We start from the raw sequence: 18,843 nt of genomic DNA on the forward strand, positions 1-18,843 counted from the left end.
CAGGGGGAGTGGGAGAGGGAGAAGCAGGCTTCCTGCGGAGCAGGGAGCCCAATGTGGGGCTCGCCTCGATCCCAGGACCCTGGGGTCATGACCTGAGCCGAAGGCAGATGCGTAAGAACTGAGCCACCCAGGCACCAGGAGTATTGAAATTTTCAACTATTATTGTAGAACTGTCCATTTCTCTGTTCAATTCTATCAATTTTTGCTTCATATATTTTGGTAGTCTGTTATTAGGTGCATAAATGTTTATAATTGTTATATCTTCTTGCTGTATTGAAACTTTTATTAATATATAGTGTCCTTTTTTGTCTCTTGTAAACTTTTTTGATTTAAAATCTATTTTGGAGGTGCCTGGGTGGCTCAGTCGGTTAAGCATCCAACTCTTGATTTCAGCTAAGGTCCTGATCTCATGAGTTGTGAGATCGAGCCTCACATCAGGCTCCACGCTCAGCAGGTGGTCTACTTGAAGATTCTTTCCCTCTGCCCCTCCCCCCACTTGCATACGCACTCTCTCTCTAAAATAAATAAATAAATCTTAAAAAAAATAAAGTCTCTTTTGTTTGATATTAGTGTATGCAATATACTATTGTCTTTCAGTCACTCTCTTTTAGTTGCTATTTGCATAGAATATCCTTTTCCCTCCTTTCTCTTTAAACCTATTTGTGTTTTTGAACCTACAGTGGATCTCTTATAGATATCATATAGAATCATTTTTTTTAAAATACAATCTCCTAATCTCTATCCTTGATTGGAGAATTTAATCTATTTTATATTTAAAATAATTACTGATAGGGGAGATTTACTTTTATCATTTTGCTCTTTGTTGTCTATTGTCTTACAGCTTTTTGTCTCTGATTTTCTACATTATTGTCTTCTTTTGTGTGTAGTTGATTTATTTTGTAGTGAAATGTTTGAATTCCCGTCTTATTTTTTGTTTATATTCTTTAACTATTTTCTTTGTAGTTACTATGGATATTATAGTTAACACCCTAAGGTTATTACATTCTAATTTGACTTTATACCAGTTTAACTTCAATAATATCTGAAAACTGTACTCCTTTAATATTTCCATATACACCTCTTTCAGACATTGACGCAAATTGATGCAAAATTACATCTTTATATGTGTGTGTCCAAAAACAAACTAATGATGTTTTAAACATTAGTCTCTTAAATTATGCCAAAAACAAAATGTAAGGTTACAAACCAAAGTTACAATAATACTAGTTTTTAGACTAGTTTTTAAAAACACATTCATCTCTTAAATCATGTAGAAAACAAAAATTGGAATTACACACCATTGTTATATTAATGTTAGATGTTATAACTGCCCATGTATTTGCCTTTACTGAGATCTTTATTTCTTCATATGGCTTCAAGTTATTGTCCCGTGTCCTTTCACTTCAACCTACAGGACTACCTTTAGCATTTCTTGCAGGGCAAGTTCTGGTGGTTACAAACTCAGCTTTTGTTTATCTTGGAATGTCTTACTTTCCCCCTCACTTTTGACAGACAGGTTCACTGGATAAAGAATTCTTGGATGAAAGTGTTCCTTTTGGCATTTTGGTATATCAGGCCAGTGCCTTCTGGATTCAAAAACTTCTAATGAGAAGCCCGCTAAAAATCTTATTGAGTATCTTTTACATGTGACAAATCACTTCTCTCTTGCTGCTTTCAAAATTCTGTCTTTTTTTTTTTTTACTTAAATTCAATTTAATTAGCATATAGTGTATTATTAGTTTCAGAGGTGGAATTCGGTGATTCGTCAGTTGCATACAACACCCAGTGCTAGTTACTTCAAATGCCCTCCTTAATGCCCATCACCCAGTTACCCATCACTCCACCCACCTCCCCTCCAGCAACCCTGTGTGTTTCCTATAGTTAAGAGTCTCTTATGGTTTGACCCCTTCTCAGTTTTCATCTTATTTTATTTTTCCTTCCCTTCCCCAATGTTCATCTGTTTTGTTTCTTAAATTCCACATATGAGTGAAATCATATGGTATTTCTCTTTCTCTGACTGACTTATTTCACTTAGCATAATATTCTAGCTCCATCCACATTGTTGCAAATGGCAAGATTTCATTCTTTTTGATGTCTGGCTTTTGGCAGTTTGATTAGAATGTGTCTCAGTGTGGATCTCTTTGAATTCATCCTACTGGAGTTTGTTGAACTTCTTGGATATTTATATTCATGTATTTCATCAAATTTGAGAATTTTTGGCCATTATTTCTTCAGATATTCTCTCTACCCCTTTCTCTCTTCTTCTTCTTCTTCCGGGACTTCCATAGTGCATATGGTGGTCTGCTTGATGGTGTTACAGAGGCTCTGTTCACTTCACCTTTTTTTCCGTTCCTCAGACTTGATAATTTCCATTGTCCTATCTTCAAGTTCAGTGATTCTTTCTTCTGCCTGCTCAGATCTGCCTCTGAATCTCCCTAGTGAATTTTTCATTTCAGCTATTGTATTTTTCAGTTCTAGAATTTCCTCTTGGTTTCCTTTTTAGGTTTTCCCTCTCTTTATTGATATTTCCCTTTTGTTCATACATCATTTTCCTTACTTTATCTATCTCTTCTTTTAGTTCTTTGAGCATCTTTAAGACAGCTGTTTTAAAGCCTTTGTCTATTAGATCCACCATCAGGTCTTTTTCAGGGATAATTTCTGTTGGTTTATTCCTTTTTTCTTTTGATTGGGTGACACTTTCCTGTTTCCTTGTCTGCCTTGTGATATTTTTGTTGAAAACTAGATATTTGAATTCTAATAATTTGAATCTAATAATCCTATAAATCACATGGTAAATGGGGAATTTTTACTAGTTTAGTACATATTCTTAGCAAAAACTTTTCACTAATAATTAGATTCAATTGGCTGATTATATTTTCATCCTAACTGCAATGCAAAAATTTTCTCTTCTAACTAAATACTAAATAGCATCTCTCTTAAAAATATCCATCAGAGATCTCAGGGCCAAGAGCCAATGGATATTCCCTCTGATTAGCTCATTAAGATAATTTTTCAGTAAAATAGAGCAATTTGAACCTATTTTATACCGTCTGTAAGGATCTAACTGGTTTTTCAGTCAAAAAGTCAAAAATGACCTCCAACTCTTTCTGATTTTGCCCTAGGGCATGCAGGTCCTGTGACTTTGGACGACAGTGGGGATATTGACAACACTATGGTGCTTCTGTATACTTCTGTGAAAACCAACAAAGTATGTCTGACTTCTTATCAGGAACTTGGGGTTAAGTGACTAGGTGAGGAAGGATAACTACAAGGCGAGTGATAGCAAAGGAATTAGAGAAGTTGTGTTTAAAATCTGCAAGTTATTTATTTCAGATTCACAATTATGACCTACTTAGGACTGTATTCTTTAAGCATTTTGACACATACCTTATTTAGAACGTCCACACTCTATTGGCTATATATAAAATACCCACCCAGAATACATTGATATAAAGACCAGACTATTGATGGGATACTAACGAGAGGATGACAGTGCTCTCCCTAAGAATTGTTTATTCATTTCCACAGCTAAAAATTTCAATGAAACATTCTCTATTCTCTCCATCTGAACTCATGAAAATCATTAATTGTGCTATCTTTCTGACACATATAAACAGTCCTATAATGTCATGCTCTTATTCATGTTATGTATCTCTTTTCTCCTCACCTACATATAGGTTCTTTAAAGAAAGGGAGTGGGTCTTACTTCTCTATGCCTCCAGTGCTTAGCTTCTTATATGGCATATAGTTGATGGCTGATCATCATTTAATTTAAAAACAAATCACCTGGGGCGCCTGGGTGGCTCAGTCGTTAAGCGTCTGCCTTCGGCTCAGGTCATGATCCCAGGGTCTTGGGATCGAGCCCCGCATCAGGCTCCCTGCTACGCGGGAAGCCTGTTTCTCCCTCTCCCTCTCCCCCTGCTTGTGATCCTGCTCTCACTGTGTCTCTCTCTGTCAAATAAATAAATAAAATCTTTAAAACAAAACAAAACAAAACAAAAAACAAATCACCTGTCTTTATGTCACCCAAAGTAGTGCCTATCACAAACTATGAAAGCCACTGTTCTGCCAACCAAATGGTCAGTAGAAAGTTTCTCTCTTTAAGATGTCCTGTCCTGACATAACTAGGAATCTAAGAGAAAAAGTTCTCTTTTTCTTTTCTTTCTCATTTTTTCATGTGATTTTCCAATGTGATCATTATGACATCTTTAAGTCATATATTTAGTGTATATATTAACCCACTTTCTAAAAATATATCTGTAATAAAAATGTGGAAAGCTAGAGGAAAGATGCCCAGACTGAGAAAGTTAAACCAGAAATTTGGGGGCAACATTTCAGAAAAGTACTCCATAGTTTTCAGTTACTATAAAAACCTTGAAGTGTCATCAATGCTCCAGTTATTATAGTAATTATAAAGAGAACTATACTCCTCTCTAAGTTATTTGTACTGGGATGATGCTCTTGGAGAGAAGCAAATACATGTGGGAAGATCCTACATCAGCCTCATAACTGCTCTTCAATATGAAAAATGTTCTGTGCACTTATTCTCTCTGAAAGAAAATCTAGCTGAATTTTTCAGTAAAGGCAAATCTAGTTGAATTTTTCAATAATCTAATGCCATCAGTTGTGCTGTATAATATGTACATATAGGGAAACCAGGGATTAATTCTCAAAACACAGGGATATAAATAAGTTATTCTATATCCGGAGGAAGTTTCAATAGAGATTCAATGTACTGTCTCCTAATATTAGGATATTTACTACCCTCAGTATATGCAATTATAGATCATGCTTTCAAGTTAAAAGTATATTTCTAAAGATGTAAAACTTTTGTCCAGAAAGTTTTGAGGGAATGGTGTTGAATTTAGAAAGATGATCATTATATGCAGCAGTAATATAAGGATATATTAATATATCCTATCAGCAGATTGCTTGAAAAAGAAAACTTTTATCTTAGAAACCTAATTAGTATCATGTACAAGACAGCACATTAGAGCAAAAGGATAGAAGAGATTTGAAAATTATGTAATTGACCGAATTTAAATGTGAATTATTTCAGAGCCCCTTGACATGTATCAAAATGGATAATGAACGGATTTTAGCTGTAGTGCATTTTCTTAAGATATTATCTTCAATAGCAACTTAATATTGTGGAAAACATTGGTACTTCACTTGCCATGTGACTTGGACCTAACCATTTAATTTCTTTTGGTCTCTATTTTAACATTTTTGTAATATGAGAGACTTGAACTGGTTCTCTAAAGACCCGAAGAATCTATGTTGGGTAGGAGTTACCGGTATGAGCATAAAGTACCCTATGGTCATAAAGAAACAAAAATAATTGACCCAGCTGGAGCTTAAATCTACTTTCATGCTGTGAACCAATAAATGGATGCCAACTAGCTAGCTCCTGCCTGCTAAACATTACCTGTTTCACTGAGAATTGTTACTATGAAATTCAGATGTCATTGGGCAGGACAATCTCATCAGAAGTCATTCTAAAATGTCTTTTTCTGTTCATCCTTCTTCTTTTTCATGCCCTGACACAGTACACGGTTCTCTTGAGGTATGACACCCATGTAAATAAGACTACCCCAGAGATTAAGAACCCCATGTTCATCTGGATGAACCACAAACTTCCAAGGGATATCCCAGGCCAGGGTAAGAGATCCCTTAATGAATTTTGTTTTTGTGAAGTTGCTTTTCTGGTAAGGTAAGTACATTCAATGGTTTATGCAATTAGCCTGCGTTTTTATGTTTTCATTTGTTTTGTTTGTTGTCTGAATTAGATTTGCCAGGTTTGTAAAATGTGGGCTTTACTTCCCTGCCTAATGAATGATATTATAATTTTGATTAAACACTGAAAATATCCCTATTCTAATGTAGCTATACCTCTTTTTAATATGTGTCCTACCTAACCACTGACAAAAATTATCCTATAGAAAATTAGGTTTGACAACTGGCAAAATGAACACAGACACATGTATTATTTTTTTTTTATAATTATAGCTTTCATTTATTATGTCTTCTTTCAATCATTTATTCACAATTTTCTAATTGCATTCTTGATGAGTATCTGGGTTCAACAAAAAAGGAGTGAATGCACTAAGCAAAGTTTGTTTCTTTTTTTTTTTTTAATTTTTTATTCTTATATTATCCCCATACATTACATCATTAGTTTTAGACAAAGTTTGTTTCTTATTCACGATGTTCCTCTTTTGATTTTGCGTCTTTACTCTCCTGGACTCCTAAGAGAATTGCATCCGCTTCTAGTATAGTTGTATCTGCAGTTGCTCCCAGGAACCTAGATGTAAGTTCAAGATCTAATAGTCGCAGTCGGACTCTGGTTCCCTTTTGGTATTTCTCTCCAACCACTTCTGGTCTTCTACATACACAATGAAACTTGCCACCAAAATCTATATAAAGATCATTCTCTACAATATGGAAGATTCGTCCAATGACTAGTTTATCCTTGGCAGGTCCCATTTGTATAAGAGGAGAATGTCTCAGCATAGATGCAAAGGATTCCACATTTTTTGGAGAGCCTGTCTTCTGCCCGAGCTCCGCCTTCCGCCACAGCTTCGAATGCCGCTCCAAAGCGCTCGCGAAGCCACCTTGGCCCATTTTAGGCTCTGTGGAGTCGGAACTCCCGCTCCCGGAGCTACTCTCAGTGCCTGCGCCTCGACAGGGCTGAGAGAAGAGAAACACTCGCAGGAGATGGCTCTCGGCAATTACGGCACGGGTCCCACACAGCGCCGCCATGACGGCTCCGCTAGACACATGTATTCTTAATGCCACTGATTACATTTTACTGCAATAAACTCAAAGTATACATATTTCAGCAAGGAACACAAGATGCCATCAGCCATCAGTCATCAGTGAGCATGGCTTCAAAAGTATCCCCCGTTTCCTCACCGGACACATACTTGGGTTATAATGATGGCTACTCACCTACTTAAGATGAGGTCCTATCATGTCATGGAAAGCCCTACCATGACCAGGACTTCACCCATGCAACTTCCCATACAACCATATAACATTGGCCATCCCTGGACAGGACCAGCCAGGTATCTCCTGGGCAACAAGGTCTCAGGACAGTCTGGCTTAGCCAAGGCTTATGACAATGAATAGTAAGTAATTTCATGTTACTAATCTATTTCTAGAGAAAGAAGTTTAAATTTGGACAAGCATTTATGCCCAAAGATGCAAAAAAGAAATGTAGAAGCAACATTAATAAAATGATTTAGCAAATGATGATATATCCATAAATGGAGCATCGTAAGCCAATTAAAATAATTATTTACAAAGAATTTTAAATGACATAGGAAAACTTATAAGGTAAATTAACAGGAAAATAAACAACTTTTTAATTTAATGAGATTCAAACTTTGTAAAACAATGTTAGAAATAGATTGTAAAGAAATATGCTAAAATGTTAACAGTGGTAGCTTCTGAGTAATAGGATCCTAGGAGTGGGTTTTTTTGTTTGGTTGGTTGAGATTTTATTTATTTATTTATTTATTTATTTATTTATTTATTTGCTATTTTATGCTTTTCCTAATTTTCCAGAATTTTCCATAATGACTGTATTAATTTACCACTTTTAAATATTAAAAAATAAACTAGAAATATTTCTCTCCCAGCCCTGATCTACAGCCAGAAACTGAGGTCGATATGACTTAAAGAGAGAAGTTCTGGTTTGATGCACTTCCTTGTGTTAATGTGTTGGATGCACTTGCTATGTTTTCAGTCCTCTTGTGTTCCATGAGTCAAATATGGTTAAAAATGACTCCTGTATTTTTATTCAGTAGCCATGAGCAGTTGACTAAAGCAAAGAAGCAAAGAGGGAAGTGGGAAGTGAGGTTCCCATTCTTCTAAACAATAAGCAATCCTGAACTGATTTCAGATTTACTGCTATCATTTTTTAAGTTTTTATTTTAATTCCAGTTAGTTAACATACAATGTTATATTAGTTTGAGGTGTTCAATATGGTGATTCAACACTTCCATACATCCCCCTGTGCTTATCACAGCAAGTGCCCTCCTTACTCTCCATCACCTATTTCACCCATCCCCCCTACCTCCCTCCCCTCTGATAACCGTCAGATTGTTCTTTATAATTAAGAGTTTGTTTCTTGCTTTCTCTCTCTCTCTGTTTCTCTCTTATTTTTCTCCTTGGCTTGTTTATTTTGTTTCTTAAATTCCACGTATGAGTGAAATCATATGGTATTTGTTTTTCTCTAACTTATTTCCCTTAGCATTATATTCTTTAGCTCCATCCATGTCATTGCAAATGGCAAGATTTCATTCTTTTTTATGGCTGAATAATATTCCATTAAATATATAAAGATGTGATGTATATAAATATATATAAATATAAATATATATATATATATATATATATCACATCATCTTTATCCATTCTTCAGTCGATGGACACTTGGGCTGCTTCCATATCTTGGCTATTGTAAATAATGCTGCTATAAACATCGGGGTGCATGTATCCCTTTGAATTAGTGTTCTTGTATTCTTTGGGTAAATACCCAGTAGTGCGATTGCTGGATCATAGGGTATTTCTATTTTTAACTTTTTGAGGCACCTCCATACTGTTTTCCAGAGTGGCTGCACCAGTTTGCATTCCCACCAACAGTGTGTGAGTGTTCCCCTTTCTCTGCATCCTCGCCAACGCTTGTTTCTTGTGTTGCTGATTTTAGTCATTCTGACAGGTGTGAGGTGGTATCTCCTGTAGTTTTGGCTTGCATTTCCCTGATGATAAGTGATTATGAGCAGCATCTTTTCATGTGTCTCTTGGTCATCTATATGTCTTCTATGGAAAAATATCTATTTGTGTCTTCTGCCCATGTTTAATTGGATTGTTTTTTCAGTGTTTTATAAGTTCTCAATATATTTTGGATACTAACCTTTCATTGGATATGTCATTGACAAATATCTTCTCCCATTCTGGAGATTGCTTTTTAGTTTTATTGATTGTTTCCTTCGCTGTGCAGATGTAGTCCCAATAGTTTATTTTTGCTTTTGTTTCCCTTGCCTGAGGAGACATATCTAGATAGAAGTTGCTATGACTGATGTCCAAGAAGTTACTGCCTGTGCTCTCTTCAAGGATTTTTGTGGTTTCAGATCTCATATTTAGGTCTTTAATCCTACCCCAAATAATAAAGTACCTAGGAATAAACCTAACCGAAGAGGTGAAAGACCTGTACTCTGAAAACTATAAAATACTGTTGAAAGAAATTGAAGATGACACAAAGAAATGAAAAGACATTCCATGCTCACGTATTGGAAGAACAAATATTGTTAAAATTTCTATATTACCCAAAGCAATCTACACATTTAATGCAATCCCTATCAAAATACAAATAGCATTTTCCACAGAGCTCGACCAAACAATCTTAAAATTTGTATGGAACCACAAAAGACCCCCAATATCCAAAGCAGTCTTGAAAAAGAAAAGCAATGCTATCATTGCTTTTTAAAGTTGATTTCTTTTCATTAGCAAGCTTTTTTTTAATTAAGCAATTTTTAAATGATTTTATGTATTTATTTGAGCTAGAGAGAGAGAGCACAAGTGGGGGAAGAGAGAGGGAGAAGCAGACTCCTCACTGAGCAGGGAGCAGACCCTGGGATCATGACCTGAGCTGAAGGCAGACACTTTTTAATTATCTCTAGAACCATCTGCAAGCTTTGTAGGTTTAAACCAAACTTACTTTTGAAATATATCTCTTTTCTTGTGGATTTCTGCAACTCTCTACTTCTTTCTTTTGCAACTTTTTGAATTACAATTATTTTTTCTTTTCCCTTAATTATAGTGACAATGTTAGTTTGTATTTTTAATATATTTCCTTAAGAGTTTGTAGGTATTTTTTTATTCAGTAGAAGGATCTGTTCTTTGTAAAATGCTCAACTTCTCAAAAAGCAATTTTTAAATGATTTTATGTATTTATTTGAGCGAGAGAGAGCACAAGTAGGGGTGGGGAGAGGGAGAAGCAGACTCCTCACTGAGCAGGGAGCCCGAAGTGGGGCTCAATCTCAGGACCCTGGGATCACCTGAGCCGAAGGCAGACACCCAGGCACCCTTCAAAAAGTAATTTTTGAGAGAGCTCTCATTATTTACCTAAAAGAGATCACATTAAATATTCATGTTATATTATTCGTATTACAGGGACATTGTATCATTCTGAGCAACTTCACTTCATCCTCATTTAACCAGAAAATTCAGTTAGCCAGAGCTTTTCATTACTCGACTGTCCCTACATTTAATTTTAATCTTTATAAATAAAGTAACTCAATCTGTCAAATAGTATACAAATCAGATATTCATCTGGTCTTTTATCTGGGTACACCACTGCCCCCTAACTAACAGAATGTCTCATCTGGAGATAACACCATCACTGTCGTTTCATTCATTCTACAAAGGTTTGCTAGTGCCAGGCAGTGTTCTCAGCACCTGGAACACAGCAATGGACAACGCACATGTGTTCCTGTTCCTCATCCACGCCAACATCATCTGCCTCCTGGGTTACAATGACATCCACCTGACTTCCTGCTTCAGTCCTGCTTCCTGCCCACCTCCAGTCCAACCAACTTTGCCACCAGAATGAAAGCATGGATCCAGTCATATTGTCACACTATTGCTAACACTCAGTTGGCAGCTCCCCTTTACCCATAAAGTCCAAATGACTTATTATAGCACAAAATGTCCATGATCTTCCTACTTCTCCAGCCTTATCTTTCTTCTTACCTGAAATCCCTTCCCCATTCCCTCAATTTCCACCTACTTCCTTAAAAAAAAAAAAGGAGGGGGAGGTCTTGCAACTTCATGCCCCTCTGTCCTTAGTAATGCTACTACCTCTGATTAAAATGTATCACTCCCCCATACGACTGGTAAGCAGCCACTCATCTTCAACATTTAACTTGAATTTCCTTTTTCTAAGCTTTTCCTTAGCCCCCCAGGAGGCTATTGATCTTGCCTACATCCCACCCAACTTCTAGCTTAGAATTTATTTGATGCTTATATGTTTACACATTTTTTAAAACCATACACTGTTTAAGTGTATGGTCTATTCTTTTTTTTTATTATTTAAATTCACTTAGCCAACATATACTACATCATTAGTTTCAGATGTAGAGTTCAGTGATTCATCAGTTGCATAAAACACCCAGTACTCATCACATCACATGCCCTCTTTAATGCCATCATCCAGTTACCTCATCCCCCACCACCTCCCCTCCAACAACCTTGTTTGTTTCCTATAGTTAAGAGTCTCTCATGGTTTGTCTCCCTCTCTGATTTCTTCCCATTCAGTTTTCCCTCCCTTCCCCAATGATCCTCTCTGCTGTTTATTACATTCCACATATCAGTGAAACCATATGACAATTGTCTTTCTCTGATTGACTTATTTCACTCAGCATAATACCCTCCAGTTCCATCCACATCGATGTAAATGGTAAGATTTCACCCTTTTTGATTGCTGAGTAATATTCCATCATATATATATACCACACCTTCTTTATCCATTCATCTATTGATGGACACCTTGGCTCTTTCCATAGTTTGGCTATTGTGGACATTGCTGCTATGTAGGGGTGCAGGTGCCCCTTCAGATCACTACATTTGTATCTTTAGGGTAAATACCTAGTAGTACAATTGCTGAGTTATAGGGTAGCTCTATTTTTAACTTCTTGATGAACCTTCATACTGTTTTCCAGAGTGGCTGCACCAGCTTGCATTCCCACCAACAGTGTAGGAGGGTCCCCCTTTCTCCGCATCCTCGCCAACATTTGTTGTTTCCTGACTTGTTAATTTTAGCCATTCTGACTGGTGTGAGGTGGTATCTCATTGTGGTTTTGGGTCTATTCTTTATTCACTTCTGCCCAACAAAGTACCTTGGAAGGGATGAAAGAAGAAAGGAGGGACAATGAGATAACTATAAATCTGTTTCTACTCAGCACTTATCCACACTGCGTTAATTTTAGTCAATTTACTTCTCTAAGTGTGAGTTTCTTCCTTCTTCAGATGAGGAGATTTGTTAACTGATTCCAAGATTCTTTCCAACTATCATATCATATGACCTGGGGTTATAAACTCTTTCCACCATCACTGTGAATCTAATTAAATAGACTGTGATAACCACAGCAGCCACCAGAAGGCAGCAGAAGCTTAACCTTCGAACTAATATAATACTGGGACTTGATAACTCAAGCAAAACTGAAAAGTATGTTGAATTAACCACCTCTATATTTAAATAGTATACAGCATATTTAAATATCATAAGTATGGGCGCCTGGGTGGCTCAGTCGGTTAAGCGACTGCCTTCAGCTCAGGTCATGATCCCAGGGTCCTGGGATCGAGTCCCACGTCGGGCTCCCTGCTCGGCGGGGAGCTTGCTTCTCCCTCTCCCTCTGCCTGCTGCTCCCCCTGCTTGTGCTCGCTCTCTTTCTGTCAAATATATAAATAAAATCTTTAATAAATAAATAAATAAATATCATAAGTATATTTAGTGCAGTGAGATGTTCATGCTGTGGGGGGTAGACAGGAGTTGAGATGGGGAGGACCCAGCAGACAGAGGTCCCCCTAGTCCCTCCAATTCGTGCTCTAGTCTAGGGGATGTGTCATTTCAGTAGACTGATGAGTAGAATCGTTGATGGGTGAATTATATTTCTCATACCGATTTTGAGAGTGGTGGTAATGGCAATGGTGGCGGGGTGATAGGAGTGATGATCACAGTAATAAACAGAATTCACACCATCAGATATGCCCATCCAAATCCAAGATACTAATCTGTTTCTGCCCTGATGAGAACAGAAATCCAGAGCTCACATTTTCACTGTTAAAAATTTCCCTTAGCAGGAAACAAGATAAGCAGAAGTAAAGTCCTATGTTAGCAAAGCATAAATCCTTCAAAGTCACCCCTTATAGAAAGCATGGAGACATTTTTAGTGAAGAAAATTCGTGCACGTGATGTTAAAATCCAATAGTAAAAATATTCATAATGGAACGTGAGTATGCCTGGCCCCTCCTCTGTCAGCTCTGGTCTCTCAGTCACTTCTGCCTTTAGTTTGTTGCATATTTCTAAATAATATGCATATATTTCTTGATTCATAAGCTTTGGATGTTATCTGTTTATTTCTTGTATTGATAAAAGATTTAGTTCATCTTCACTAGCCCTACTTTTTTCTAACCTTTTCTCAAATTAGTTATATCTTTTTGTCAATACATTTATTGGGTGCCTTTGTAATTTTAATTAATATGCATAAGCTTCTAGTACTGTTCTACCAACTATATAAAAAACTTCATGGAGCGCCTGGGTGGCTCAGTCATTTAAGCATCTTTCTTTGGCTCAGGTTATGATCCCGGAATTCTGGGATCGAACCCCACGTTGGGCTCCCTGCTCAGTGGGGAGTCTGATTCTCCCTCTCCCTCCACTCATTCTCTCTCTCTCAAATAAATAAATAAAATCTTAAAAAATAATAAAAATAAAAATAAAAACTTCTTGCTTCCCAACTTGGTAAGATGTAGATGTTACCTTCCTGCTACCTTCCTACTACCTATCTATCCTTCCTACTACCTCCTTCCTACCTCCCAGATTCTCTGTATTTTTCTTTAATTTGTCATAGCTGATAATATTTATTTGGCAGTCATATAAACCCTCTGTCATTTACCTATAAGTTGATTCTATAAGTTGAAAATTAGTAACATTTTCATCATTATTATTTATATAAAGCTAATAGTACTCTATTGCTTAGAATCCGTTCCATTTTTCCTTCTTGAACTCACTAACTTCCTATTCTAATCAGAATCCATCGTGGCATATACAAAACGTGACTTTCTTGTACAGTTTTACTATTGTTGTTGTCCTTCTCAGTCGAGGCCTGTTCCTCTGCATATTCAGTTTCTGTTTCAAAGCTTCCTTGGGTTGGATCCACATTGTCCTGAATTCCACTTACCCTTCTGTCAGTCTCTTAAATTGCTTCATCTTTACAACTCCACCTACATACTTGTGCTCTAATAAATAAAATCACTTACATCCTTCACTGACTTCCATCAATGATTTTGTAGCACTTGGGAATGACCAGCAGGCAATACTGTCATTTAATATTCCACAATGACTAGCTTTTCCTCTGATTGTGCTTGGTATTAAAAAATAGTTGACTCTGGAGCCCTGGGTGGCTCAGTCGGTTAAGCGTCCGACTTTTGATTTTGGCTCAGGTCATGATTCAGTGTTTTGAGATCAAGCCCCACGTCAGGCTCCACGCTCAGCAAGTGGAGACTGTCTTTCTCCTTTCCCCCGCTTGCATGGTCTCTCTCTCTTTCTCTCTCTTAAATAAATAAATAATAAATAAAATCTTTTAAAAAAATAGTTGACTTTCTTCCTCTGTGAATCCTCCTTAGGTATATTGGTTTCAAGGACATCAGGTGGGTTTCCCACCAAAATTATTTGCATACTGGACACTATTTTATGTTCTTGTGATATTTGGTGATTCCCATAGAAACGCAGTATGCAGTCTATAAGGACCACTGAAATTAAACCACTTCCCCTGGCACATTCCAGGTAGTTTTCCTAAGAGACCACAGATACAGGACCTATATTACCAATGAAGGGATTAATAAAAGATAAAATTTTTTTTAAAAGATCTCTCCTTTTCCCTCCTTCAAATGAGATTATATAACTAGAATCTTTGAAATGATTTTATTCTCTTTTCAAAGATCCTTACTAATGCATTTTTCACTCTTTTCTGCCACAGGCCCTCAAGTCCTGTTGATTGCAGTCTTCACCCTCACAGGAGCTGTGGTTCTGCTCCTGCTCATTGCTCTTCTGGTGCTGAGGTACCTACCACCCCCTTTGTCTCGCTGTGCTCATCATCCAAAGAGCGGGGGAGGGGAGAGGGAGAAGTCTGATGTCATCAATGATAATATACATCGACAAGAAGGTGTCTAGACAGATCTAAGATCATGAAGGCATTCTGCATCAAAGACTACATCGAGGGCAGAACAGTATTGAATGGATCAGTTAGAGACACCTGAACTCATATCTATCTCAGTTCTGTGACTTAATAGTTGTGCAGTTTTTAGTGTGTTATTACAGGTTACTTAACTTCAGTATCCTCATCTGAACTGTTGTGAGAACTTGAAATAAAGTGTGGATAGTGACTGCCATATAATAGGCATCCTATAGATGGAAACAGCTCTTCTGCTGTATTATTGGTATTTTGTGGGACATTTCAATCTCTATATTATATAGTGTTCAGGCTGGAGGAGTCTTTAGAAATCATCTACTTCACACCTCCCATTTTAGCCTGGGGAAAGAGACCCAGAAAACCAAATGGCTTGTCTGGAGTCACATCACCAGGTGGTTGTAAGGCCAAAACTAGCACTCAAGCCTTCTGACCATCAGTTCCATGGTTGTTCTACTTAATTTGGACAGATGAAGTGCCCAGCACAGTGTTAGACGCATACCATATGCTCAGAAATATTTGTTGAATATATAAATGAATGAGTGAATACCACACTATGCTAATCTGTTATGTTAAACACATAAAACTTTCCATCCTATTATATTGTCAGGATCACCCCCATTTCCCAACTGAACCAGAAAACAGTTTTTCTCTTCGTATCACATGCTTTTATCGGTGTGGCACTGTACTTTCTCATGAGAGTCCACTCTATTGGATGTCAGTTAAAGGTTTCTCCAAGAAAGGAAGTAGAATGTTCTGTTCAGTCTGAAGGCAGAACTTGACTCCTGTAACTCTGCATTACCCCAAATTTGAGCTGTATATACACATATACAGTGTATGCTGGCCATTTAGTTGAAGATAACCAGAAACCAAAATTTGAGGAGAATAAAGCCAGTCAATAGCAAGGTCACAGATGTGGCTGATGCCCTTCAGGAACCGAGTCCAAATGAGTGTCAGCTTCAGATCGGGGGGAATCACAAGGTAAAAGACAGTAACAGATGGAAACAGGAAGAGACAGGTGTGTCCTGTCTGGCTGGAGCAATGGTGTGCCCACAAGGAGATCTGGTAGACAGATGTTATTCTTATAGTTTTCCATTACAACTGCCTATATAAGGAAAATAGTGAATGATTTATGGCATCCTCTGATTCAATATGAATGACACGTGGCTCTGTAGGGTCCCAAGAGTCTCTTCGAATGCAGAGATGAGAGCCTTTAAGGCTACAAGCCTTCTTTGCCCCATTGGTTAATCATTGGTCAATAATATGCTATTTTATATGTATTTAGTAGAGGAATACTCAGAGTTAGATGGAAGCATAGGAAGAAAATAGTCATTTCTGCTTAGAATCCAATAAGAAAGGCATCATGAATGACCTAAGAAGGTGAGTAGAAGTTTGTCAAATAACCACAAGCAAAGATAAACTCAAGGACAAATAGGTCAATGGAAAAATTCAGATTCTAGAACCAGACACAGCAAGCATGAGAATTTGGAATATGCTAGAGGTGACATTACAAGTCAATTGGAAAATGATGGCACGGTAGGCTTGCAACATGGAAAAAATGAAATTAAAATCCTACCTGAAACCATACACAAATATAGAGTTCATTCCATACGGATTATAAATGGAATAAAGACTTAAATGTGAAATTCAAACTTCAAAACTTAGAGGAAATTAATAGAAAAGGACTTTATGATCTCAAGTAGGAAAATATTTCTAAGATAGAAACGTCATAGAAGAAACAAAATAAATGGGGCCATAATAAAAACTAAATGTTCCTTACAACAAAGTTAAAATAAGCAATAAACTAGAAGAAAGTATTTGCAACTCAAAAGGACAAAAGATCTGTTTTGCAGAATATATAAGGAACTCATGTAAATTATGATATATGGGCAAAATTGTGAATGAATATATAACTGTATGTTCTATAAAATATCTAGAAAGTATTTGAAAAGATATTGGATCTCTCTGTAATAGAAAAATGAAACATAAAACAATAAACACCATCTCACGTACATCATAATGGTAAAAAAAAAAATAGTTTAATAATACCAAATGTTAAGAATCCGGAAGAAACGGGAATTCTCATGTTGGGAAGGTGTAAGTAGTATAACCACTTTGGAAAATAATTTGACAATATCTGTAAAGTTGTAAGTGTTTCCTATAACCCAAGGATTCTGCTTTATCTGTACTATCTGGGGGAAACACTTAAAAAATTGACATTTTGAATGCTGAAATACATGTTACATTTTCTCTGTGCTTTTCTATTTTCTTTATACACATATTCTTTTTTTTTTTTAGATTTATATGTTTATTTATTTGAGAGAGAGAATGAGAGACAGAGAGCACGAGAGGGAAGAGGGTCAGAGGGAGAAGCAGACCCCCCGCTGAGCAGGGAGCCCGATGTGGGACTCGATCCTGGGACTCCAGGATCATGACCTGAGCCGAAGGCAGTCACTTAACCAACTGAGCCACCCAGGCGCCCTATACACATATTCTTAAAGGCACAAATGCATAAGAAGAACTGGCTTGTTGGGGTGCCTGGGTGGCTCAGTCGTTAAGCATCTGCCTTTGGCTCAGGTCATGATGCCAGGGTCCTGGGATCGAGCCCTGCATCGGGCTTCCTGCTCCACGGGAAGCCTGCTTCTCCCTCTCCCACTCCCCCTGCTTGTGTTCCCTCTCTCGATGTGTCTCTCTCTGTCAAATAAATAAATAAAATCTTTAAAAAAAAAAAAAGAAGAAGAAGAAGAACTGGCTTGTTTAGGAATCTGGTGTATTCTCTGGTGACTTTAAAAATTAACATATTTGCTTTTCAAGCTTACCAGTTTTGAATTGTTTCTGTTTTTTCCTTACTCTTTCCATGTCATCAGTTCAGATTCTTTATAATAGTGAAGGGCTGCCTTAGTGAAGGACCTGAGAAAATGAAATGGAAAGAAAGAAGGGAAGAAAAGAAAGAAAGAAAAAGTTAAACTACCATCAGAAATCATTACAGCTGACCTAATGGCCAGCATTCACCAGTTTGCAGAACATGGAATCACACCACTGGGCTAACATCTCTCACCACATATCTACCTGAGAATGTCAGGGTTCTAAATTTCTCTTAGTGTTCAGAAGCTAAATGACATGAATGTTAATAAAAACCTACTGACTGGTTCTATTCCTTTCACAGAAAATATAAAAAAGAATATGAACTCCGTCAGAAAAAATGGTCCCACATTCCTTCTGAAAATATCTTTCCTCTGGAGACCAATGAGACTAACCATATTAGCCTGAAGGTAAGATGAACCTCACCTGTTGAAGAATGCTAGGGCTGGTGCAACTTGCCAGGTATTTGACAAGGCCGGTAACACGGTAAGAAATGGGCCAAGCAGGGATCCTCTGCTTGAGAATCTAAGACGTGGACATTTTCTAATTCTCAGCTCCCGTCTTTCCATTGATCCTCCAGTGTCCTAAATGTCAGCTGGTTGATCCAATGAACACTTCAGTGGAGGCTGAGATTTGGTGTGTTACTCATTCTTTGCCTCTGACCCAGAAGGGAAATGCATATGGTGTGCATTTGTCATGGTAGCGATGTAGAAATAAGTAGAGCATTTGAGCCCCCCTAAGCCTTGGCTACTACTCTGCCCATGCTAAGGATGTATGCTTATCTTGCTCATTGCTGAAGAAAGAGGCCTCTGCTGACATTTGCCTGCATTCTCCCTCTGCCAGGACACATCACAGCAGCCAGGAATAATCACTCCCCTTGGGCACAGCCAGTGCTGGATCCCAATCATCTCATCTGCAGTGCTCGCCAGAAGGAGCGCACGAGTTAAACTTTATCATAACTTTGCTGATGAGGAAACCAAAGGATGTGGGGTTAGGAAACAGTACAGGG

The 18,843-nt window shown here is 37.4% G+C and overlaps 2 protein-coding genes across 2 annotated transcripts in view; one reads left to right on the plus strand and one right to left on the minus strand.

Annotated features, from left to right (window-relative positions):
- The window catches only part of GUCY2C (guanylate cyclase 2C), a 73,148-nt gene that overhangs the window by 21,224 nt on the left and 33,081 nt on the right, over window positions 1–18,843 (plus strand). The window contains exons 9-12 of the mRNA XM_021690455.1: window positions 3,123–3,208; window positions 5,550–5,661; window positions 14,763–14,844; window positions 18,139–18,244. Coding sequence (XP_021546130.1) covers window positions 3,123–3,208; window positions 5,550–5,661; window positions 14,763–14,844; window positions 18,139–18,244 — 386 coding nt within the window. The remainder of the gene's footprint in view (window positions 1–3,122; window positions 3,209–5,549; window positions 5,662–14,762; window positions 14,845–18,138; window positions 18,245–18,843) is intronic.
- Window positions 5,998–6,762, minus strand: LOC110580825 (28S ribosomal protein S28, mitochondrial-like). Its single transcript, XM_044914919.1, has one exon. The coding sequence runs from the start codon at window positions 6,760–6,762 to the stop codon at window positions 6,199–6,201; it is 564 nt and encodes a 187-aa protein (XP_044770854.1). The 3' UTR covers window positions 5,998–6,198.

The sequence above is a fragment of the Neomonachus schauinslandi genome, chromosome 5, assembly GCF_002201575.2.
Source record: "Neomonachus schauinslandi chromosome 5, ASM220157v2, whole genome shotgun sequence".
NCBI lineage: Eukaryota > Metazoa > Chordata > Mammalia > Carnivora > Phocidae > Neomonachus > Neomonachus schauinslandi.